Raw genomic sequence first — 26,089 nt, 5'->3', positions numbered from 1 at the left:
GTGGCTTGAGATGACTATTACCTTGCTCTGCCCACTCTGGAGCCTTAAAAAAAAAAAAAGTTTCTTCTGGTCACTCTATTGTGTATTTTACAATATTTTTCAGTTTCAGCCTTTTCCCTTGAACCTTGAGCCTTCTCAGGTGATTTGCTTTTATATCCATTTATAAGAGAAGAGAAGTGAGTGTTGATTTTGAAAATGAATGTCTTTATACTGGAGTTGTCACATGAAGAACTTGAATTCCTGTCCTTGGAAGATAAATGACCTTGCCACAGACCATTCCCATTTCTGAGCCTCAGTGTCCTCATCTGTAAGATGGAAACAGTGGTCTCTAAAGCAGGGTAAGATTAGGAGAGTTAAATAACACAGTTAGATCTCAAAAGTTTTAGACATACTGCAGTGATTCTATAGAGTTTAATTTGTGGTGACAAATCACAACCTGTAGCCAGATTCTGGTGGTTCATGCCTATAATCCTAGCTACCCTGGAGACTGAGATCTGAGGATCATAGTATGAAACCAGCCTGGATAGAAAAATCTGAGAAACTCTTCAACTGAACAGCACTAAGCCAGACGTGAAGCCATGGCTCAAGCGGCAGAGTATCAACTTTGATCAAGAAAGCTCAAGGAGACGGTGAGGCACTGAGTTCAAGCCCTAGCACTAGCACACACAAAAAAAGGGGGGAAAAAGCAAAAAGAAAGGAAAGAATTGCTGTTTATATAGGGTACTTGCCTGGAAAGGGCATGTGGAGGGTGGGGAGGGCAAATTTCTGGAAATAGCTTCTTTTTGTTTGTTGGTTGGTTGGTTTTCAGTTTTGTTTTCTAATCAAAAGCCTCCTTGCATAACTCAAGCTAGTTCTCAATTCAAAATCCTCCTGCCTCTTCTTCCCTTGTGCTGATATTACAGGCTTACCGGCATGTACCACCAGCTCATCTTATTTGTTTCATTTATATTGGTATATATTTTTTTCATCAAAACTCAGCAGACTATATTTAAAAGTTTGTTCATATTATTATCTGAAAATTATGTCTCAATAGGAGAGCATAATACATTTTCTTAATGTCTTTAACCTTCAGGTAAAGATGAACTGTAAAAGCCTGAAAGCCTAATTTGGCTAACTGTTGCCTCCTTAAGTATCATAATTTTTTTTTCCCAGTCCCAGGGCTTGAACTCAGGGCCTGACCACTGTTCTTGGACTTTCTCAAGGCTGGAGCTCTACCATTTGAGCCACAGCACCATTTCTGGCTTTTTCTATCACTAGGCCAAACTCCTGACCCTCATAAATTATTTTGGACTTGCAATTTTTGTTTTAAGATTTACTTACTCTGTTCCACTACTTGGTATTTACCCAATCTTCCAGAAACAAAGACATACTAAATCCACTAGCACAACGATGCTCACTGCAGCACTATTTACCATAGCAAAGATATGGAACCAACCCAGATGTCCCTCAGTTGATGAGTGGATCAACAAGATGTGGTATTTATACACAATGGAATTCTATGCTGCTGTCAGAAAGAACTGTATTGCCCCATTTGTAAGGAAATGGAAAGACTTAGAAAAAATCATATTAAGTGAAGTAAGCCAGACTCAAAGGAACTCAATGGTTTCCCTCATTTGTCATAATCAGTAGAAACCTTGGGCTCTCCTAGCAGAGATTCACAATAGAACAAAATCTAGATACGTAAGGCTGTATAGTATGACGCTAAATGAAAGGACCTCCAGAATATAGAAATAAAAGCCATATAATAAGTGATTGTTGTCCTTAATGTACTATGTTATCTCTCATCTCTTTTGCTATCCCTTGGTTATCTCATATTGTTACAATATTTCACCTGTTATCTGATATATTTTATATATGCTTAATTGGCTATTTGAAATTGGATAGGGAAAGGGGGAAATCAAGATGAGCAGGGGGAGGGGAGGGGGGGAACCATGACATGAGAAAGGGTATTTGGGAAGTAATGTACCTTCTATCTGGTGAATATAATGTAACCCTTCTATTAATTACAATAAAAATATATGAAAAAAAATTTACCTACTCTGGAAGTGGCTCTGTGGCTCAAGGGGTATGTCAGTAGACTTACGCTGAAGAGCTCAGGGACCACGCCCAGGCCAAGAGTTCAAGTCCCATGACCAACCAAAAAAACAATAATCAGTCAAGTGCCTAGAGCATGGCCTAGTGGTAAAGTACCTCGCATACATGAAGCATGGGTTTGATTCCTCAATACCACATTAAAAAAGAAAAAAAAAAAGGTTTTCCTACTCTGATGATAGTTCCAAATAAATTTAGGTAGAGGAAAAATGCATATATAGAGAAAGTCCCTGAATTGCCCAACTATTATTTTTTTTCCTAGTTGGAAAATGTACTGCTATTTTGAATTTTTTCTGTTTTGTTTCTTTTCATGCTAGTCATGGGGCTTGAACTTGGGGCTTAGGTGCTGTCCCTGAGCTTTTTTTTTTTTTCCTCAAGGCTAGTCCTCTACCACTTGAGGCACAGCTCCACTTCCAGCTTGTTTTGAGAGTAAATGGTAGATAAAAGTCTCTACAGTGGGGCAAAAGGCATGGCTCATTTGGTAGAGTACCAGCCAATGAGTAAAAGCACCAGGTACCCAGTGTGAATCTTAGTCTTGGACCTAAGAAATTAAAAAGACAAGAATCTCATGGATTTTCTTGCCCTGGCTGTCTTTGAACCTTGGTCTTCAGATCAGATCTCAGCCTCCTGAGTAGATCTTATTACAAGCATGAGTCACCAGGTCCTGGCTTTGATTTTTAAAATTTTCTTCACTTGTATTCTCTCTTCTTTCTCTCACTTTCTCTATCTCTTCGTCTCTTCTCTCTTTTTCTCTTTCTCTTTATCTCTTCCTCTCTCTTCCTCTCACTGTCTCCCCCATCTCTCTCTGTCTCTCTCTCTCTTTCCTTCTCTCTCTCCCTATCTTTTAAGAATGGAGAAAGGGTGTTTATGTTTGGGGTAACTTGTACTAACTTGGAATTCCAAAGAATTCTAAACGGCTCACAAAACATTTAATAGTGATTTTTACAAAGAGATACTTAGCAATAAGTGTTGTTGAGAATTTTTTCTTCCCAGGGTAAAACTTCGTTTCAGTTGTCCAGTAATCTTAGCTCCAAAATGAGAGAAAGCGATGTTCCCATAATTGGCCATCCTGAAGCAGTTGAGTCAGATTACTTTCCCATCCTCTATTTACCACATACTTGCTCCTAAAATTATCCAAATATTTCTATATCTGTCCAGAAAAAATGTACACATCTTGGCATCCACTAGAACTTTCTATTTTTCAGCAATTTCAAATGTAAAATGCCTCTTCTCCCACAACAAAAATCCACTTGCAAATTTGTATGGAAAAGCAAACCTTTTTTTTTCCAGTCCTGGGTCTTGAACTCTGGGCCTGGGTTTTATATCTGAGCTTCTTTATATCTGAGTGCTCTACCACTAGAGCCATTGGCTTTTTTGTGTAGTTTATTGGAGATAAGACTCACAGAATTTTCTACCTAGACTGGCTTCGAACTGTGAGTCTCAGATCTCAGCCTCCTCAGTAGTGGGGATTATAGGTGTTAACAACCAGCACCTGGCACAAACTTTTTATCTAATGGGAAGTTTCAGGTCACTCTTTTTCCCTACCCAAAATCATTTCCAGTGCCTAACTCTGCTGCTAAGCTGGGTTTTTGTCTTGTGCATTAGTTGACATTCCTAGGAAGGTGCCTCAAAACACATTTTCCAGCAATGCATACCCTCTTAAACAGGAATCTAGTTACAAAATGAAAATTAAGTATGACCAAACCCATCTTTCTGGTTTTGCATCTGAAACAAGACAGGGGAGCTCATTCAGATAATAGAAATTCCACAGAACTACACAGTCGGTAAGTAGCCTTGTACAGGGCTGGAAGGAAGACTGGCAATATTAGAATTTATAGAGACAATATTTTTATCTTTTCTATTAATGCCTTGCAAAGGAAGTCATCAGGAGAACTTGAGCTATTTGTAATAATTGCCTTTCATATTGATTTGGAAAGATGACAATTCCTAGTACTTTTTAGTGTTTCTTAGCCACTTCCTAGTTTTTGCTTTGGTTAGCCAATACCAGGAAAAAAAAAACAGTGAGGGGAAAAGCATAGTTCAGACCTAGTTTCAGCTTGGAGCTATTGGGAAGTTGTGGGGACTTTAAAAGGCATGGCCTAGTGGGAGGTCTGTAGGTCTTTGGGAGCATGCCCTCAAAGGACCCCAGTCTCTTTCTTCATCACTTTTTCACTCCTTGGCCATGAGGTTATCTGTTTTGCTCCAACATATACCATGATGTGCTGCCTTACCACAGGGCCAAAACAACTGGTCAACCAACCACAAGCTAAAACAAAACAAGCCTTTGTTTGTGATTAGCTCAGGTGTTCGTTCTAGGGAGGCAAGGCTGACTAGTACATGCATTCTGTTCTGTAGCAAGAGAGTCTGCTTTGGTTCAAATTTGAACCCACCTCATCACTTGCTTACCTGTGTGATCTCAGTCAAATTACTGAGATTCGGTTTCTCTCTCAGATTCAGTTGCCTTAAACTTGATAAGGCTTTCTTGCTGTCAGTCACTTGTAATATCCACTGTGCCTCCAGATATCTGATAGTTCTTCTTTATTGGTATCTGTTGAAATAGAAGAGAAGTGTTGTTATATAACCCATCTATGAAAGAAAGAAGGTATTTAGTCTTCATATTTGTTTTCCTACAATGGGTCATTTTTATGCTATCTCTTAACTACACTTTCTTTTTTTCAACACTGGTTATTCTCTGATCTCAGAGTCCTGGATCTCCTTCCTATCCAAGGAAGATAGTATGACCCAGCCTTCTACTCAGGCAGGATCCTGGTCTAGATCACTGCACCTGGCTGTCCATCAAAGCTGCCTTTCCTTGTCCTCTGTCCCATTACTTCCCATTACTTCTGGATGACAAGCCAGCTAATCTAGTAAACAAAATGGAGTTGTGTTGACAACATATCAGAAATAATAATAATCACTCCTTTTTGAGCTCCTAATTCAATGCTGACATAATGTCAGGAAATGTATTCATGTTATTTCATTTAATCATCACACAATATAGCAACCCAGCTGTGACTAAAGAACTGAAATTCAGAAAGGTGGCATAACTTGGTTAGAGTTGTGAAGCAGAGACAATAGAAACCAGGAGTGATCATTTAAACTTGTGATCTTCCACCCTACCCCCATAGACTCCCCCAACATATAACCTTTTTCATATGTTTTTGTTTCAATAGGAATCATCAATATCTTGAGTCAATTGATTGAACAACAGAGACATTTTGCACTGCCGGTGCTGAGGTGGTTTTGGAACAAAGACCTTTGAGCCCCTATGGGATCTCTTAGACTCTAGAGCTGTCTATTTTTGATTTGTACCTACCTGTCAGGGTTGCAAGCTGTTCACAGTGAAAGTCACTATTGAACCGTTCAAACCCAACATTCACATTTCTAATACATCCTGGAAAAGTGGGTGGTTTTCAAGCCAGAGACCCCAGTTTCACTGTCTGGTCGCTGCAATTATGTCATCCTTGTGAGCCAGAAGCAACTGTGATAGGAAAACCTTGTGTTCAGTTCTTGACTGTATGCAATTGTTACTTTAAATGATGATTTAATTATTATTGTGTTTTTGGAAATCCTTTTCAGCTATCCAAGGTTGTTTTTAGATTCATTTACAGTAAGATATTCTTATATTTCAATGCTGGGTTGCATTTTTCTAACTAGGCAACAATGACATCGAGGAGACTCTGAAAATCCCTAAGAGTTATGTCAAGCTATTGGCAAATGGAGTCACAGCTGTAGGTGAAAACTATTCTTTTTCTTGGTTACTCAATTTTGTAGCAAGCAGTACATATCTTTTAATGAACTAGATAATGCTCTTTTGTCTTATAACTCCCTTGATTATGGTTTTATTGCTCTCATAACTGCCTTGTTTTATGGTTCAGGCAAAAGGTTTTCTGGCAGATAAGAGGAAAAGAGTTAAAAAAAATAAAAGGTCTATATAACCCTAATTTTGAATCAGTTGCTTCAAGTTGGACTTTGATGAACAGGGAAGCAATCCCTGCAGGGAGAACTCCCGACTTCTTGGGTTGTTTTAGTTGGATTGGTGAAATCTTTCCCGCTCCTACCTGTTGTCAATGGCTCATCCTATTGTGCAGCCTGGCAGAACTATGAGCTAGCCTAGCTGCCCCTTCCAGCTGCCTTCACCATTGGTTTCTCCTCCAGCTTCAGAGTCAGGAGTGACACACTATCCTGATCATCTCCCACTACTTTGCTGCCATGAAATCCCAGCAAAGCACCTTCATGTGTCTCGGCCTTAATTTTCTCATTTATCCAAAGAGAAAGTAGACCTGAAGTTCAGGGTTATTATGAAAATCAAGTAACATGACATAAGTTACTAACCACATGCCCAGAGAACAGTAAGCACCCTACCAGTGTGGCTTTCCTCCCGTCAGTCTCATCTTAACGATGAGCTCCTCTGGCAGTCAGGAGGCCCTGTTTTGGAGCGTGATACCATGGAGGTACCAGAGCTTTGAGACTAGAGCGTTGAGACTGGAGCAAAGCAGAGGAAGTCCTGGCATTCTCACACAGTTAAGTCTTTTGTTTATGCTTTTGACTAAGGTAACAATCATGACACCAGTCATTAGCCTGACCTATTACTTCAAGGCCCATGTTGCCGGGGTAGCAGTGGCTTCGAAACAAAGAAATACTGAGAGATTTGTTCATTCTCAGTGACTCATTTGACTGATACTAGACAGGAGCTGGTTTTTCATTTGATTGACTAGACCTTTTCCTGCATTAATTGGTTTTCCCTTATTGGAATTGTGGCTGGGAAGAGGGCCCCTCCCCTCAGACATGAGCCCTGCCTGCTTCTACAGTTCCTCCAGAGGCGCCCCAGAACATCATCTCCCAGCTTCCTGTTGAAGTCAACGTGATTTCAACAGCCTCTTTGTTGCCCTTTTCCCAGATAATTGTCTGAGCTTGCTCTAGGAAGCATTCCAGGTGTACAGTCATTCATGGGGGCATTTTCTAGTTTCAGCATGTGAGGTGCCTGATCTCTTATCCTTAATCACTTAAAAACCTTCCATTTTTCAAAAACTGCAAGACCGACTATGAATCAAGCTAGGTATGAAGACATGGGTTTATTTGTCTTGGAACTGCAGCATTTTTGTTACTATATGTTTCATACGTAATACTGAAAGAATTTAGTGCAAGAAAATTTAGTGCAAGCCCCTCATAGACCTACCTCTGGGTAAACTGCTCTTCAGCTCCCTAGAGCTTCTAGCTGTTTCCTTCATTCCCCAGTTGCTGCTTTCATGTGTCTCACAGTTACAGTGCTGTTTTTCTCCCCATTAAAAAGACATTGATCTGTTACCTGAGGCCATGTCATAAAGTCTACAGAAATGAAATGTAGATTAAGAGGGATATCTAAAATGCATCAGAAGTACTCATTAAACATCATGTTGAAAATGAACTACACAACTTGTGGGTTGGGACAAAAAGGGAAAAAAAAAGGGAGAGAGCAAAGAAAGAGATGCCATTGTTCAAAAAGAAATGTATTTATACCAGGCACAGGTAGCTCATGTCTATAATCTTAGCTACTGAAGAGGCTGAGATCTGAGGATCAAAGCCAGCTTGGGCAGAAAAGTCTTCATGAGACTCTTATTTCCAAATAACCATTCAAAAAGTGGAAGTGAAGCTGTGGTTCAAAGTGGTAGATTGCTAGCCTTGAGCAAAAGAGCCTAGGGACAATGCCCAGGAGTTCAAACCCCACAACCAATAAAAAAGAAAAGAAAAGAAATGCTCTCATTACCTGACTTAGGTAACTCTTACCCCTCTGTAAATCACCTTTACAATAACAATAAATAAATTTAAAAAGAGGGATATCTAGCCAAGTAACTGTGGCCTATATGTTTATTCCTAGCTACTCAGGAATTTGACATCTGAGAATCAAGGTTTAAAGCCAGCTGAGGCAGGCAAATCTAAATGATTCTTTTTTGTGTGTGGGTCATAGGGCCTGCACACTGTCCCTGAGCTCTTCACCTCAAGGCTACCGCCCTGGTGGTTCATTGGAAATAAGAGACTCTCAAACTTTAATGCCTGAGCTGGCTTTGAACTACCATCCTCAGATCTCAGCCTCCTTAGTAACTAGAATTACAGACATGAGCCACCACGCCAGCAAATCTAAATGATTCTTGTCTCCAATTAAGCAGCAAAAAGCTGGAGCTGGAAGCATGGCTCAAACAGTGGAACACTAGCTGTGAATAAGAAAAAGCTGCTCAAGAGAGCAAAAAGCCCTAAGTTCATGACCAAGTACTGGCAAAGAAAGCCACATAGTTAAAAAATAAGTAGACTACATTTCTTTGCAGCAATGAGAAAATAGTAATTGTTATGTTTGGCTTGTAAATTAAATGGTTCTGTCTTAAAACCTTATACTTACTTTTTATTTTCTTCCTAAACCCTTTAGGATTTTAAGCTTGTAACACCTATAATAAAACTCATCAATTATATGGGGATTATTTAGATATACAATGGAATCTGATTTCATGTCCTTTTATTGAAGAAGAAAACAAAAACATCCCCATAATATTTCATTCAGAATACTTGGTATGTTATAAAACATTGAGACTAAAAAAAAAATGTTTCACTTTCTCAATTCTGTAATTTTGCTTTTAATTCCAGGACTGTAAGTGGAAAATGTATATGGAGATGGATGGGGATGAAATTGCAATAACCTACATAAAAGATGTGACATTCAACACTAACCTACCTGATGCAGAGATTTTAAAGATGACAAAGGTAAGGTTCTATTTACAGCTCAAAAGCTTTTTTTGAATTCACAGATATCAAACAAAGACATTAAAATACCCCAGCAGTGTGCTTTTGTGCTTGTCCATGCTCACATCAGCTCAGCCTCAAGCAGGCTGTTGAAAGGCACATTTTATTTAGCAGATTGAGAGGATAATAGTTTTTTTTGTTAACATTCCACTTATGCAGTGTGAACTAAAAAAGCACTGCAAAAAAAAAGGATCATTTCATTTTTTTTAAGTTTCTTTCTACATTTCTTTATGCTTACTCTGTCATTTGTTAAAAGGAAGAAAATATAACCTATTACAATATTTACTTCACATTTGGATTGTTTTAAACTTTGGAAAACTTTTCAGAGGAAGACTTTTCTTGGAGCATGGAGATGAGGCTAGGTTTATGGGTTTTGTTTTGTGATGGTCCTGGGGCTTGAACTCAGCTCATGCTCTTGTTTGACTTCTGTTTGAGGCTGACCCTCTGTCTCTTGCTCCACAGCTCCTGACAAGGTTGTTTAGGGGATGATGTTGAAATATGAATGGCTTCTATGAGTTTACACCTAGGATTCTTGGGGTCATCAGAAAACATGTAACCACTCCCAGGTCAATGGAAACACAAAAGAATGACTGACAGATATGTTCCTCAGAAGGGAAAAAGAAAATAAGTTTATTTCAAATATAATGAAAAAATTCATATAAAATATCAATAGTAGAAGGTCAGTAACTTCGGGCAGGTAACTGTGATATCAGACAGTGATTGCCACCTCAAATGACCATCAACTCTAATGCACTGTTCACTGAGTTTTTAGTTGCAGTGAAGGAAAAACCCAGAGTAGAAAGTAAAATGAGGCTTCAAAGCCTGGTATTAGACTTGTAAATGCCTTCTCTGCACAGCGTAAGATTGCTGAACACTAAGCTCTTTTTAAAAAACATACAAGTGAATTCATCAAGTCAACTGATTCGATATTGATTGTTGCAATCTTTTGCATAACTGAATATTATTTTGATGGCATTATTTATGAATAAAGGTTATGATTTGGCTTTATCTTTTTTTTTTGCGAGTCCTAGGGCTTGAACTCTGGGCTTGGGCACTATTCTTGAGCTAGCATTCTACCACTTGAGCCACAAGGCTATCATTTGTCATATATGTAAAATCATTTACTAATATTCATAGGGCTTATCAGGAAAACAGGATTGGGTAGATCTTTCAAGCTTTTTAGAACTTTTTAACACCAATAAGAACAATAACCAGCATAATTTATTCATTTTTCAAAATGCTCAGTTAAATCTCTATCACATTTTCTTTACTCAATTCCTGGGCAGCCTTAAACAAGAGAAGGGAAAAGAATGCAATAGCAGAGATTGTGTTAATTAAAATTAGCAGAGACCATAGGTATAGGTCTCTTGTTCATCCTGTTTGTTATTTTGTGTGCATGCTAGTATTGGAGCTTGAATTCAAGGCCTTGTATTCTCATTTGGCCTTTTTGCTTAAGCCTGATGCTCCACCACTCAAACTACACCTCCATCTTGAGGTATTTTGCTGGCTAATTGAAGATAAGAGTCTTTTAGATTTTTTTTTTTCTGCCTGGGCTGACTTTGAACCATAATTATCAGATCTCAGCTTCCTAAATAGTTAGGATTGTAAGTATGAGCCACCAGCACTCAACCTCATCCTTTTTGGGTTTTTTGTGGGTAAATATCACTACAGTGTCTATGTATTTTACATACAGCTTCATAGGGTCACCTGAAAGAGTGGAAAGCTATGATGGCTGGAGTTACTTCAGCAGTCACTGCCTGCACTCAAGGATAGCTCTTGGTCTTCTTCTATGCTTATGGCTTTGTCTACTGATGCTTCAAACTGCATGAATAAATGACCTAATGATGAGACCGAGTGATAGCAAACATTATATCCACAAGAGTGGACTGTCAACCCCCATGGTACATCTTTGTTATCCCAGCACTCAAGAGGCTGACGCAAGAGGCGGGAGTTCAAAGCCAGAGTGGGCTACATAGCAAGACTGTCTCAAAAACAAACATAAACAAACAAATGAGGCCTGCCCTCTGCCATAGCAGGCTATGCATAGCATTTATTCATTCATTCAGGAAACTGGTTTTGCCGATGTCTTACAAAAAGCAAAGCCCAAGATATCACTGAGTTGTGAACCAGCATGATTCATGATCATCTGTTATTTTGCTTGTATTTGTAAATTGTACTCAGCATAACTGGCCTTTAAAAAGATGCAGTGACGCATGCCTGTAATCCTAGCTACTCAGAAGGCTGAGATGTGAGGATCAAGGTTCAAAGCCAGCTGGGGCACAAAAGGACCTGAGACTCTTATCTCCAATTAACCTCTAGAACATGAGAAATGGGGCTTGGCTCAAGGGTAGGGTGGTAGCCTTGAGCTGAAGAGCTCGGGGACAGCACACAATGACAAAACAGGCTGTCTTGTGGTACCACACCATCCTATCTTTTGTTTTGTAGCCACCATTTGTGATGGAGAAGTGGATTGTAGGAATGGTAAAAGATCAGACTGTGGAGTGTACAGTAACCTATGAGGTAAGCACCAGGGAAGAAGGCTGCTGGCTTCGCCACCACTGTGTAAACTGACTTTTATCTGCTCCCTTGAATTCTTAGAGATTACTGGAATTTATTGGGACAGCCAATTATATAGCCAACATGAATATGGGGAGATCAATATAAATTCTCTAACAATGTGTTGGAAAGGAACAGAACAAGATAAACTTTTCTGGTAGAGACAGGTGACACTTCACTCAGACTCCTGGTTGTTGTTGTTCGTTTTTGTTGATAAGGGGGTTTAAACTCAGGATCTTGTGCTTGCTAAGCTAGTGCTCTCTCATTTGAACCACACCTCTAATCTACATTCATGACTTTCACACACCACATGATAATTTAGGTACTGGGAATGCCAAAAAGTGAATGAAACACATCTTCGCCAAAAGATCAGAGCAGAGTCCCCACCATCTGGAAAGTGTGTTATGAAAACCAGATGAACAGTCAGTGCATATTTTTGATATGGAAAGATATAAAACTTTATTTTTAAAACATACGGCATTAAATTCAGTAGTGGCTGGTGGCAGGTACTGTTCTGTGGTGAGGGCAAAGGTTTGCTCTCCTCAAGGCTCATACTCCAATGAGGTGAAATGAGGAATAACTAAATCATGTCAGTGATGAATGGTAAATAGCAGTAGCAAGTACAAGTGTATGCTGACAAAGCTGGGCTCATGGTTCATGCCTATAATCCTAGCTGTTCTGAAGACTGAGATCCAGGGGATCATAGTTTAGAGTCAGGCAGGACAGAAAAAGTCTGAGACTCAGCCTCCAATTAATCAGCAAATAGCTGAGCTGGAGGGTAAAGACATGACTCAACTAATGGAGTACCAGCCAAGCCAATGTGAGGTCCTGAGTTTAAACTTCAGTACAAGGGAGCAAAAAAGAGAACAATGACAAAACTTGGCAAATGGGCAGGATCAGATCACAGTGCCCCAGTGGGGGAGCTTGGACTTACTCAGACCACAATAGGAAGTAAATGGGGATACTCTTTTTTGAAGTACCTTATTGTGATACTGTACATTTTAATTTACATTTATTTATTTATTGCCAGTCCTGGGGCTTGAACTCAGCGCCTAGGCATTGACCTTTGGCTTTCTCAAGGCTAGCACTCTACCACATCAGCCACAGTACCACTTTTGGCTTTTTCTGTGTATGTGGTACCAAGGAATCCAACTCAGGACTTCATGCATGTTAGGCAAGCACTCTACCACTCAGCCATCCTCCTGGCCCTATAAATGGAGACATTTTAAGCCATGGACCAACAAGAAGATGACAAACAAGAAGATTATCTGTGCAATGTAGTTAAGAATATTTTTACACTTAAAGAGGCGTTAAGAGGATAGATTTCAAATTGTCATTAAAAAAGATTCCCCTTTAAAAAAAATTCCCCTGAACTTTTTCTACCTGGTCTCTTTGTAAGTATATTTCCATATTGCTAATACCTTCGTGAAAATTAACAAGATCGTCCTGGTTGGCAGGATGGGGATGTGAGCGGGTGGGGGATCGGGTGAGCAGAGCACAGAAGACACATGAAGATATTTATGTGCAACTCCATTCATAAGACATGAACTCACTTGTTCATGAATGATTTATCAGGGATATACCACAAACCAGGAACTGTAAGAGGAAAGTAGACTCTCACAAATACTGGATGATAAGACAGTTTTCTGTATTTTACAAATAGGGGAAATGAATATGGAGAGGTGAAAGAAAATCTAGAGGTGCAGGTCACTCCATCACAGCCGTGTCTTCTGGCTGGAAAACAATTTCCACTCGGGCCTGGCCCCCACAGCTCGTAACTTCCCAATAAGATGCAGGAAGTCAGCCTCAATAAGACATCAGGAATTGCTACACTGGGAAGGCTTTCTGAGCTCTTGAGGTTTTGCTCTTCAGTACTAGAGCTCCAAGCCTTTGACACCCCCTCCATTATGCCACCATGAAGCCAATACAGATCACAGAAAGGATGTACCTTCACCACAGGACCCACAGGATGCCAGGGACGAATCACCTGAGAAGTAGCATTAGTTGTCCAGAGGTTGCAAAGGACACAAGCTCCTCTGTGTGCAAGGGAAGCTGGTTGGTCTTAAGGCTCTTACCATCCAGACCATCTGCAAATCTGTTGACTGGTCCTCACAACCCATAGTTAAAAGAAACAGATTTTCACCTCTGCCTGCCTCCGATAACTCTGCAGACACTCTAGCCTGCTTCTGTGTTGTGCTTGTTCTCTTGCTTTCCTTCCTTATCTTCTTTAGACATATTGACAAACCACTTACGTCTGTGTTTCTCACTTCCTAGTTTTTAAAAGTGTTGTTTTATAACTGAATTCCGGTCTTTTTGGGTGGGGGTGGGATGGGGATGCTGAGGAGGGAAGCCGAGTACAATGCTGAGCAAGTGCTCTAGCAGTGAGCTGCATCCTCAGCCCTGCACACTTTAACCGACACTATTTGGGGACATTTCAGGGCAAGAATGTATCTTTCTTCATCTTGTATCCTTTCCTTTTCCTGATCTTGATTTCCTTACTCTCCATCCCTCTCACTGGCACCCTGTCCCTCTACATCTTCCTATAGAGAACACACACTGAATCACTCTGTGGCCAAAGACAGTTGTGGGCAAAAATGTAGGCAGTGATGATTTTTTTAACCAAACTATTTTAAGTATAAAAGAAGAAGAAGAAGAAGAAGAAGAAGAAGAAGAAGAAGAAGAAGAAGAAGAAGAAGAAGAAGAAGAAGAAGAAGAAGATATATTCCATTTCTCTTTTTGCCAGTCCCGGGGCTTGAACTCAGGGCCTGAGCACTGTCCTTGAGCTTTCTCCAGGCTAGCTCTCTACTGCTTGAACCACAGCACCACGTCCAGCTTTTTCTGTATATGAGATACCAGGGAATCAAACTCAGGCTTCATGCATGCTAGGCAAGCACTCTACCAGTAGGCCAATCTTCCGTCTCTATTATCACAATTCTTTTTATCATACATAGAGGTAAGTTAAGATTCACTAAATGTTACAAATTCTGAGAGACGACAATGGCGTTATTAAGTATAATAACCTACTAAAGAACATGTTATATAATTCTTTAAGAAAGGAAATACTAATGGGATGGGGATGTAGCTTTTGTACTGCTTAGCATTTGTAACACCTGGATTTAACCCCCAGTAACTACAAAGAGAGAGACAGAGAGGAAAAGAGAGGGGAAAAAAAGAAGCAAGAAGAAAGGGAAGAAGAGGAGGAAGGAGAGCGGAGAAAAAAATAAAATGCCATAATCCATTAGGGAATAAGTGACTAAAATTTTCCTCTTAATCAAATTCACATATTTTGGTCAGCTATTGAAAATATTTTACCTAATGCATTATGATAATGTGCTAATTAAAGTGAGATCGTAACTTGGGCTTGTTTTGTTCTCATTTTGTAGATGTATATAATTTGTTTGATCCTGTTTATTTACTGTTCGCTTTTCTGTTATCAGAGCGATGTCAGAACTCCCAAGAGCACTAAACATGTCCATTCGATTCAGTGGAGTAGAACCAAACCCCAGGATGAAGTGAAAGCAGTACAGCTTGCCATTCAGACAGTATTTCCCAATTCTGAGGGTAACCCTGGCAGCAGGTCTGATTCGAGTAAGTTGGTGCTTACATACTGCATGTATGTTGCTGACCAGAATTGGTTCTGACATACACATCATGGAAATAGTGCTGGCTGGTGGGTAGACACAGACTTCTCACCTATCACTGCTTTCTTATATGTTTACAAGACTATAACACTCTATGGAGAGTTGAACTGGTAGACACATCTATGAGCATATTAGAGTAAACTAGAATATTTGGGTGACTGGTAACTGATAAAAATTAATGATTATATTGCATGGGTAAATAAAAATGTCTGCATATTTCATCTCCAAAACTCTCTGTAGACAAAGATGAGACTCTTTCCTATGTCTAGCAAACAGAGCTAGACAAAATGGCTCTGTGAAGGCCTACAGAGCCATTACATCACTAGGATTCCCTGAGTCCTGAGCTTCATTCATGTATCGAAGGACAGGAATGATAAGGAAAGGCAGGAAGAAAAAGACGGAGGGACTAGTAAGGGCAAGGCAGGAAAAGAAAGAAGATAAAGAAAACTTGAAATGCATCTAATGGACAGTGGGACAGTAATTACAGCCCACGTAAAGAAACAGAATAGCATAGAGGAAGGTCAGCAGACAGGCTGACAAACTGGTCATTATTTGGTAGATTCATGAAAGCCTCTCAGTTGTGTAGGTCCAGAAACTCTACTACTTGGTGGGGCTCTGACAAACTAGAAAACACATTGGAGAAGAAAGTATGCAAAAGCTCATGTGGTTCCCTCTTTACCACGAGAAATATGCTCACCAAACAAACCAAAAATATGTATTTTCTGATCTGTACACTTTTATCCCCCATGAGAAAAATAGAACTATGAGGCCATATGAGGAGCTTCTTTGGTAAGTATGAAAACAAGTTAGCCAGAGGTTTAACTTATCACTTTTGGGGGCTGGTATCCTGAGGCTGGAGAGCTTCACCTCCGTGTACCTTACCCTGAAGACTGACCTGCCCAAGGGACTGGATAGGTCCTAAATGTTCACCAGCCAGTGTGCTCCACCTGAAGTACAGCCAGAAAAAATCATACATGCCCCTTCCACCTAAAAAGCAAAATATTTCTGGAAGTTACAACCTAACTAAATAAGAGGAATGTAGGATTTCAATGCAAAGTGATTGTTGGCTGGGTGACCACAGGCGAGTAACTTGGCCTCTTAAGCTTCCTCATTTATAGAAGATTGTTCATTATATTTCCCTGAAGCTGGGCACTGGTGGTTCATCCCTGTACCCTGATGATGGTACTTCAAAATCAGCCCTGACATTAAAGTCTAGAGACTCTCCAATTAACTTAGCCCCAAACTGGAAGTGGAGTTGTGGTTCAACGTGATGGAGCACTAGCCTTGAGCAAAAGAGCTCAGGGAAAGTGCCCAGCCCCTGAGCTCATGTCCCCAGACCAACAAAAACAACAACAAAATTCCCTGATGTTATTGGAACAGTAATGGCGTAATATAAGGAAAAACCCATGGAAAAACACCAAGCATATGCCATAGACTCAATGACCATGTCTTTTGTTTTTGTCGTTGTTGTGTTTTTAAGTAGTAAAGGGAATATCTTTATTTCTAGCCTAGAATTTCTATGAAGGCAAGAGCTTGGAGTATCCCAAGAAGCCTGGCATTCCCGAGCCAGGCTTATGAATGAGGCCGGCAGCCTCCGTGTGGCTCGGAAGACCTCACTCCCCTCTCTCCTGCAGGTGCTGACTGCCAGTGGTTAGACACGCTGCGCTTGCGCCAGATTGCCTCCAACACATCCCTGCAGCGTTCCCAGAGCAACCCCATCCTGGGGTCACCTTTCTTCCCATACTTTGCTAACCAGGGCTCCTATGCTGCTGCAGTGAGGCGGACCCAAGTACCCGTGAAGTATCAACAGATCACACCTATCAACCAATCCAGAAGCTCCTCTCCTACTCAGTATGGGCTGACCAAAAACTTCTCCTCCCTGCAGCTCAATTCCAGGGACAGTGGCTTTTCCAGTCTCAACACTGATAGCTTTTCCGAGAGGGGTCGCTACTCAGACCGAAGCAGGAACAAGTATGGTCGTGGTAGTGTATCACTCAATTCCTCCCCCAGAGGGAGGTATGATGGGAAAAGTCAGCTTTCCACTCCATCAAGAGAAAGATATTCTGGGAAATTCTACAAGGTGTCTCAACCAACATTCAGTACTCACCAGTCACCTGACTTAAAGAGAAGCCCTAATGATTGCCGCTCACCCAGGACCATTCCTGGGATGCCTTTGCACCCAGAGCCAGTCTCCAGAGCCAGTGAGGAGGAGAGCAAAGTGAGTGAGGGAGGATGGACCAAAGTAGAATACAAGAAGAAGCCCCACAGGCCCTCTCCTGCCAAAACCAGCAAAGAAAGAGCCAGAGGAAACTTCCGAGGGCGGAGGAACTTTTGATGCCTTGAACTAGATGTGTGTTTCTTTGATTCATGCAGTGGATTTTGACAGCTGGATGTCTTCAAATTCAATTAACAAAAAAGAAAAAAGACAATTCTTTCAATTTGGGGATTGGGAAATACTTTCTAATTGAGATGTCAACCAAACCAGACCCAAAATTATGGTTGTTGGTTGCCTTAATGGTGGTAACTAGACTAGAAATCAATTCTCCATGCTGCCTTCCATGAATCCACATTGTGGAAACTAAGGCTCGGCCATCTTGTTACCCTGAGCACTGGTGTTCTGCTTAGCAGGTCTGGGACCGGGGCAAGGCACGTGAGGTCTATGAGAAATCAAAGATAAAGACAAGATCGGTATTGGTGATTTCTTTTTCCTTTTGGCTAAGGCTCTAGTGTGGCTTAGCAAGGCGCTGTTATTGACCCTGTCTTAAAATCTTGGTATTTCTCTTGTCCTCATGATTTTTTTGCATTGGATTTATTTTTTAATATTGCATTCAAATATCACTTACGTTGATTGTTGTTTTTTTTTTAATGCCTCCCTCAATTTTGTGCCCAACCAAGTACCTTCTCATCTCGACCTCATCTCTGCCCTGCTAGGTAGTATTTATTTTAGTAAGGTAGCTGTGTTTTTATCATGGAACTGATTTGGCTTGTCATTTTTTTATAATAAAAAATGGCTATTGTAATTACGTTATTCTGATCTCATTCATTAAGCTTTTCAGCAAGGGAGAAGGGAGGGATGAAAGAGTGACTGTGGGGGTACAGGGAGTCTGATCAAGGCACATTGTATGCATGCATGGACATGTCAAAATGAAATCCTTGTTTACACCTAATTGATGGTCATGAAAACTGAGAGGAGTGTGTGCCCCTAATGGCTAATGCCTATAATCTTAGAGCTATTCGGGACACTGAGATCTGAGGACTGAAGTTCAAAGCCAGTCTGGGCAGGAAAGTCTGTGAGATTCTCCAGTTCACCACCACAAAACTGGAAGTGGAGCTGTGCCTTGAAGTAGTAGAGCACTGGTCTTGAACAAAAGAATTCAGGGACAACTCCTAGGTCCTGAGTTCAAGCCCCACAACCAACAAAAGGAAAAACAGGGCGTGGGGAGACAAGAAGAAAAAAATGTTGATCAGAAACCAATGACCTAAATGCCTAGAGATCATGGTCATTTTTCTGAGGCCTAAGCATTCTAGACTTCACATTTTACAAGAGAAGGAAAAGGAAAAGCAGCAGTATACAAAGGCCTTTGCCGTGTCAGAAATCTAAAATCTAAAAGAAAACAGAGAACAAGAGAATTGCATCACAAGCTACAAGCCAGACACATTAAAAATGATCAAATCCTTGCTTTTGTTTTTGTTTGGGGGGAGGGTCATGGGGCTTGAACTCTGGTCTGGGTGCTGTCCCCGAGATCCTCAGCTCAAGGCTACTGCCCTACCCTTGAGCCACAGCCCCACTTCCCGTTTTCTAGTGATTAATTGGATATAGGAGTCTCACGGCTTTGTATTGCCTGGGCTGGCTTTGAACCGTGATCCTCACTCAGATCTCAGCCTCCTGAGTAGCTAGGATTACATGTGTGAGCCGCTTCTGGCTCAACATCCTTGTTAGAACAAAACAGCAAATACCAGCCTTGCAACAGCCAGCACTGAGCATCTGGAGGTGATAAAGAGGTGATCACTTGCAGTTAGGGCAGCAATACTGGAATCCAGCCTGTGAAAGCCTTCCTACATTTTCTTTTTGTGTGTGTTAGTACTGGGGCTTGAACTCAGAATTCTGGCCTCTTTGTCCCTTAGCCTTTTCACTCAAGGCTGGTGCTCTACCATCTGAGCTTTACTCCCATTTCTGGCTTTTTACTAGTTAGTTGGAGATAAGAATCTCTTGGATTTTACTGCACAGGCTGGCTTGGAACTATAATCCTCAGAACTGCAACCTCCTGAGTAGCTAGGATCACAGGGAGAACCCTTCCTCTTTTACAAATCAGCAAGTTGGTGGCAACCAAGCTTTTTTATGAGAAATCAGTAAGCATTCACTATTCTGAGATGCATTTCTGCATTCACTAACACCAAACAGCGAGTGTCCTCAAGTTCTCTAAGCTCTGTAGAAACCACCCAAGGTGTATGTATTACCTGTGTTTTCAGCCCTAGAACTGATGGAGAAAGCTATGTTTGAGTCAAGGTTATAGGAAAGGAACTAACAATTTATAAGCTATTATGACCTAAACATTGGTTTGACATCTTGACTTGATCAGTCTTGCTTGCCACTTATATTAATTATAAGCAAAGCAGTGAGAATGTTAAATCCAAAGCAGTTGCTTAAGTATGAAGTAGTGGTTTCCATCCCAGAAAGTCAATTTCTCCTAATTTTTCTAAGTCTCTTCTGCTGAGACTTTCTCACAAAGCTTATTTATCATCAGCTACAGACTTTTTCCCAATTAGCTTGTCTCTATGTCTATGTTCATGTTTCATATTGTTTTATGTTGTTATTTTTAGAAGGGAGTTGAAGGAACTGGGGGATTACTGGGGTTTGAACTCGGGGCCTTTCACTTGATAAACAGGTACTGAACCAATTGAACCACATCCCAGTTCTTTGATTTAGTTATTTTTCAGTCAGAGCGTTGGGCTTTTGGTCTGTACTGGCCTTAGACTGCTTTCCTTCTACCTTTACCTCACTCATAGTTGAGTATGAGCCACCGTGCCTGGCTGGTTTGTTGGTATGAGATCTCATTAATAATTTTTCCTGGGCTGACCATCAACTCCAGTTCTCTCATCTCTTCTTCCCACATAACTAAGGTTACAGGCATGTGTCACTACTCCCCGTTATTGGCTTTTGTGACAGAGTCTCCTTTTGTAGCCAAGCCTCATAATCTGCCTATCTCAGCCTTCTCAGTTCTTTAATGACAGATGTATGCCACTATACATGTAAATCTAAAAAACAAAACAAGGGGCCGGGAGTTTGGCCTAATGGTATAGTGCTTGCCTAACATGCACGAAGATCCAGGTTCGATCCCTCACTAGCTACCACATACATAGAAAAAAGCTGTAAGTGGTGCTGTGGCTCAAGTGGTAGAGCTCTAGCCTTGAGAAAAGTCCAAGGATAGTGCTCAGGCCCTGAGCTCAAGACCCATGATTGGCAAAAAAAAAAACAACTAATACCAAGTCTGTTCTCTTAATATAAGACTTTTCAAATATGCAGTATTTTCTTCTATTAGAATGTTTGCATAAGTAGTAGAGCACAGTTTTGACTCAAGCACTCTGAAAGGAATTGAAGTATGAAAGGAATTAAAAGGCCTTAATTATTAAAATGTGCTCTTTGGAGAGTTGTTGATGATTCTAGTTTAAAAGGTGCTTTGCTTCCTTCTCTTTTCCTCTGTCTTGCTTGCTTGAACCATGACTTGAGGATCCAAATGACTTCAACAATCTCAGCTCTATTAAGTACAATTGGTGACCAAATGCAGTTATCCTGACAGCCTACAGCACTGACCGCTTGGTAATATCTTGTGGAAAAATACTTGTCATCATCTGTGTGCCCAAGAAAAGCAAAAGAAGAACGTCTGCAGTCTGCCTCTTGTTGTAAAGAAATAAGAGTTGGATATGCATACTTTCTGGCTTTTTTCCCCTAAATGATGCTTATTCACCAAAAATGATTTGCCAGGTAGAAAGATGAATATGTCAAGAGCAGAGCAGGAATCAATGAGACCTTTTTCATCAAATTAATCGTGGGTTTTAAACTCGGCCTAGGCATTGTCCCTGAGCTCTTCAGCTCAAGGCTACCACCTTACCCTTGAGCCAAGCCCCACTTCCCGTCTCAGGTCCTTTTCTACTCGGGCTGGCTTTGAACCTTGATCATCAGATCTCAGCCTCCTGAGTAGCTAGGATTACAGGCATGAGCCACCACACACAGCTTGCAAAAATAACTTTTTTTTGCCAGCCCTGGGCCTTGAACTCAGGGCCTGAGCACTGTCCTTGGACTTTCTCAAGGCTAGAGCTCTACCACTTGAGCCACAGCACCACTTCTGGCTTTTTTGTATGTATGTGGTACCCGGGTCTTTGTGTGTGCCAGGCAAGCACTCTATCACTAGGCCAAACTCCCAGTCCCGCAAAAATAAATTTTAAGAAATAGGAGCTGGGGATGTAGCTTAATGACTTAGCATGCACAAAGCCTTAGTGTCAATACCCAACACCAAAAAATAGATTATATTAGTTTCCAACTGTGAGGATACCTATTAGTAGCAACAGTCTCAGGTTAAGATCTCCCCCAAAAAAGAAGGAAAGGAGGAAGGAGTGAATAAAGGGCTAAAGAAGGGAAGGAAGGAATTGAAGGAAGGAAGGAAAGAAGGAAGGAAAGGAGGGAGGAAGGAGGGAGGTAAGATTTGTGCACAAGAGTAATCCTTTAGGAAATGTAGAGAATCTAGACAATTGGCCTTCCTTTTCGGATGCACAAGGATTGTCTTTTTAATGAATCTAAATAGTTCCTATCCCAGTACCCTGCCCTCTACAGTGCTGCTGAATGTCTGCTCTAGTTGACGTGCTCCTGCCCAAGGCCCCAGGCCCGCACATTAGCTACCAGATGCTGCCTGTTCTGGAGGAGGCTGGGAGAGGCTTTGTGTCGGTGCCGGAACAATTCAAGACTTGTCAGCTGGTTGTGGCTGATTATCAAGATGTCCAAACTGGCTCCTTTGCTATGTGTAAGCAATTTAATTTTGTGCCTAATTTTAATCTGCAGTGTACTGTATGTCTGCATCTGCTGTGTTAAAGCATTCATTAGCATTTAAAGGGGGAACTGATGGTATTGATCACTCTTATTAAAACCAAACACATTCGTGCGGCAGGAGCTGATGAGCAATCTCTTTAGCCGCTGGAGTCCCAGCCAAAGTTGCTGCCCCTGGAACCCCAGCAGAAGCTGAAAAGGGGTGTTCAAGCAGGGAGTGGTGACATCTGTTACCAGCATTTATGGCTTGCCATCACCACCTCCCCAGCTTCCCGGATCACAAGCTGCTTTCTTTGCTTTTCTTTTTTTCTTTAATATTTGTGTTATCTTTAAGTAGTTGAACAAAGGAGTTGCCATTCAACAGAGCAGTTTATGAATACAATGCATCTTGATCAATGTCAACCCTTTCAACATTCTCCCTCATCCCATCCCTTCCCTCGCTCCTCTTAAGTTTTAGGTGATGTATTTAATTTTTTCTGCCAGATAACAAAACTGTTTACATATACAATGCATCTTAGTCTGTGTTGCCCCTTCAGTATCTTTACCCCTTCAATCCACCCCTTCCCTTATGTTTCTCAATTTGGTGATATATACAATGAATTTTTGCCTGCATTCTACTCCTTTCCCTTGTTCGTTTTTCTACCCTTCTACCCTTTCCCTGCCTCTTATAAGTACCCACTTCCTGGTACTTATTTTGTTAGGTTTTGAATTATACTATTTTACCCTCCATACTTCAGTTAATTCATTTATAACCCCTTGCATACCACCCAGTGTGTTTACTTATAGATTTATAAATGTATTCTAGCTCCCACAAATGAGGGAAACCAGTGCAACCTGAGTTTCTCTGGGTCAGGCTTACTTATTTTTTCCAAGTCTTTCCATTTCCTTACAGATGGTATATATCATTCTTTCTGATGGCAGAGTAGAATTCTATTGTATATGCTCTAATCATGAGCCTCAAGCTCCTAGAAAAAGCAGGAGCAAGACAAACACAAAACTAGCAGACAGAAAGAAATAAAAATTAGAGCAGAAATAAATAAATTAGAGACTTCAAAGACTCATATAGAGAATCCACAAAGCCAAAAGCTGGCTCTATTGAAAAAAATTAACAAAATTGACAGGCCTCTAGTAAACTTCACTAAGAAGAGAAACCACCCAAATAAATAAAATCACAGATGAAGGAAACTTCATGACAGATTCAGAGTCAAGCAAAATTCAGACTATTATAAGGGAATTCTTTACAAGTTTCTATGCCAACAAATTGGAGAATCTGGCAGGAATGGGTACATTCCTAGATAAAATAAATATAGCCAAAATGGGTCAGAAAGACATAAACCAACTAAACAGATCTGCCACAAATAACAAGATTAAACTGGGAATAAAAGACCACCCTTCCAAGAAAAACCTAGGATCTGAAGGCCAAATTCTGTAAGAATTTTTGATGCTTTTCTTTTTTTTTGGCAGTCCTGGGGCTTGAACTCAGGGCCTGGGCACAGTCTCTGAGCTTCTCTTGCTCAAGGCTAGCACTTTACCACTTGATCCACAGAGCCACTTTCAGTACTGAGGAGTCCAACCCTGGGCTTCACACATGCAAGGCAAGCACTCTACCACTAAGCCACATTCCTAGCCCAGTGCTTCTTCTTTTTATGTCAGTTTCCCCCATTTTTCATTCATTTTGTACTAGTATATGTTAATTGGGTTTCATAATATTTTCACGCATGTATATGTATTTTGATCATATTTATCACCATCACCCTCTCTTGTCCTTTGATCTCCAGCTGGTACCTTTCCTCTCAAATAGCCCCTCTTCTTTCAGGTCTCATGTGTACATGTGTGTTGTATGTATAAACAGGGTTTGAAGTCAAGGTCACTAGCAAGTGCTCTACCACTTGAGCCACATACCCTATTCTTTGTACTTTAGTTACTATTTAAATTAGGTCTTGGGTTTGTGCGTGTGTATGTGTTATTATTATTGTTATTATTATTTTGGCAGGATTTCTGAGCCAGTGTTGACACTAGGCTTCGTTCTCCTACCTCTACCTCCTATGTATCTCAAATTAAAGATATATGTCACTGTGATTAACTTCTTTGATGGGAGAAGGGTGTCTCACAAGCTTTATTTATTTTTTTAGGAGGTGGGGATGGTGGACTGACCTAAAACCAGGATCCTTCTATCTCCACCTCCTGGACAGCTGAGAAAGATGTGATCCTTTAAACTTTGTTTTTGTATTTATTTTGTGGAACTTCTGGGATTTCAATTCATGGCCTTATGCTTGCTAGACAGCTACTCTGTCACTTAAGCTGTCCCTTCACTGAGCATCCCTTCAAAAAAAAAATGTACTATGAGTTTTGGTTCTTGTTTTGTTTTGTTGTTGTTGTTGTTGGTTGTGGGGCTTAAACTGAAGGTGTAGGTGTGGTCCTGAACTCTTTTGAGGCACATCTCTACTTCTCATTTTCTGGTGATTAATGGACTTTCCTGCCCAATCCTCAGATCTTAGCCTCCTAAGTAGCTAGGATTACAGGTGTGAGCCACCAGCATTTGGTGAGGATGAGCTTCTTGAAATCAGCAATTTTTTGTTGTTGTTGTTCAGTTGTGGGCCTTGAACTCAGGGCCTGGTGCTGTGCTTCTTTGTGTTCAAGGCTAGCACAAAGCTCAAGTGGATTCTGAGTCTCACGGGGATTTTTCTGTCCTTTTTCTAGCTCACTATTTCTGGATAAGACTTTCATGGGGACTTTTCTGGACTGGCTAGCATTGAAGTGTGATCCTCCGATCTCAGCCTCCTGAGTAACTAGGCTACAGGCATGAACCATTGGCACCTGGCTGAAAGTAGCCAATTTTACTTCTGATTTTTTTTCCTGGATTTCTGCCACTTTGGACAAAATGGCTTCTCAAAAAATGTTCTGATGGATGATTAAAGAAAGAAGGTAAAATCCAGGAGTGTGGCCTAGTGGTAGAGTGCTAGTCTAGCATGTATGAAGCCCTGGGTTTGATTCCTCGGTATCACATACACAGAAAAAGCCAGAAGTGGTGTTATGGCTCAAGTGGTAGAGTGCTAGCCTAGAGAAAACTCAAGGACAGTGCCCAGGCCCTGAGTTCAAGCCCCAGGACTGGCAAAAAAAAAGTACTAAATTACGTGTGTGTTATATAAACATTCTTCTTGAACAACTGTAGCTATGAGATTGTTGTATAACAAGTCACCCGAGCCTTCATGACCTCAAACAAGAATAAGCCTGTGTGATCCTACGTGGTATTTAAAGGTCAGCAATTCAGAAGTGGCTTGGCTGACCAGCTCTGGCTCCGGTTTTTAATGAAGTGTCAGTCAGGGGATTGAATGTGCTACATTCAACCAAAGGCCTGACCAGGGTTAAAGGCTCGGCATCCAAGAAGTTGAGACCAAGCTATTGTAGGCCCAGGCCTTGCTCCTCTCCCTGGGCATCTTCACAAGCCCAACTGCCCTCATTACATAGTGACCGGATTTATCCAGCATAAGTGATCCATGGTGGTTAGGTGAGAGGCCCAGAGACTCTCAGAAATCATGCTCATTCTTCCTGTAATAGCCCACTGCTTCCACAGGTGGGCCTCATTTATTTAGTTAGTTAGTTTTATTCTTTTTTCCAATCTTGGGGCTTGAACTTAGGGCCTGAGCACTGTCGGTGGGTTTTCTTAAGTCTATTTCTCTACTCTTGAGTCACAGCACCACTTCTGGCTTTTTCCGTGTATGTGGTACCAAGGAATCAAACCCGGGACTTTGTGCATGCTAGGCAAGTACTCTACCACTAGGCCATGTTCCCCGTCCTGGGCCCCGTTTAGTGTGAGAGGAAACAATGACAATTTTGAAGCTGCCCTGCACAGGTTGACATTTGAGGTCTTCTTTTCTGAACTTTGCCCTTTCTTCTTGCTTTAAGTTTTCCCACAATCTACAATTTTAACCTGCTCATAGGTCAGTTGAATTGAGAACAGGAGGGTATCTTGAAGAGTATCTACAGAAGT

The 26,089-nt window shown here is 41.0% G+C and overlaps 1 protein-coding gene and 1 long non-coding RNA gene across 3 annotated transcripts in view; one reads left to right on the top strand and one right to left on the bottom strand.

The window, feature by feature from the left end:
* The window catches only part of LOC150056198 (cell division cycle-associated protein 7-like), a 196,897-nt gene that overhangs the window by 134,096 nt on the left and 36,712 nt on the right, over positions 1–26,089 (top strand). The window contains exons 17-18 of the mRNA XM_090342621.1: positions 8,707–8,823; positions 11,308–11,382. Of these exons, the coding sequence (XP_090198747.1) occupies positions 8,707–8,823; positions 11,308–11,382 (192 nt within the window). The remainder of the gene's footprint in view (positions 1–8,706; positions 8,824–11,307; positions 11,383–26,089) is intronic.
* On the bottom strand, positions 210–6,574 carry LOC150056199 (uncharacterized). 2 transcript variants are annotated; one of them, XR_016537249.1, is made up of 3 exons: positions 6,457–6,574; positions 4,498–4,639; positions 210–305 (listed from the first exon to the last, which is right to left on the bottom strand). It is a non-coding gene; the product is annotated as an uncharacterized LOC150056199 (long non-coding RNA). The 2 variants fall into 2 exon arrangements; XR_016537248.1 differs by lacking the exon at positions 210–305 and adding an exon at positions 3,063–3,160.

This window comes from Megascapheus bottae, chromosome 12 (assembly GCF_031878675.1).
Source record: "Megascapheus bottae isolate mThoBot1 chromosome 12, mThoBot2.hap1, whole genome shotgun sequence".
Taxonomy (NCBI): Eukaryota; Metazoa; Chordata; class Mammalia; order Rodentia; family Geomyidae; genus Megascapheus; species Megascapheus bottae.
This window is presented reverse-complemented; position numbering and strand designations above follow the sequence as displayed.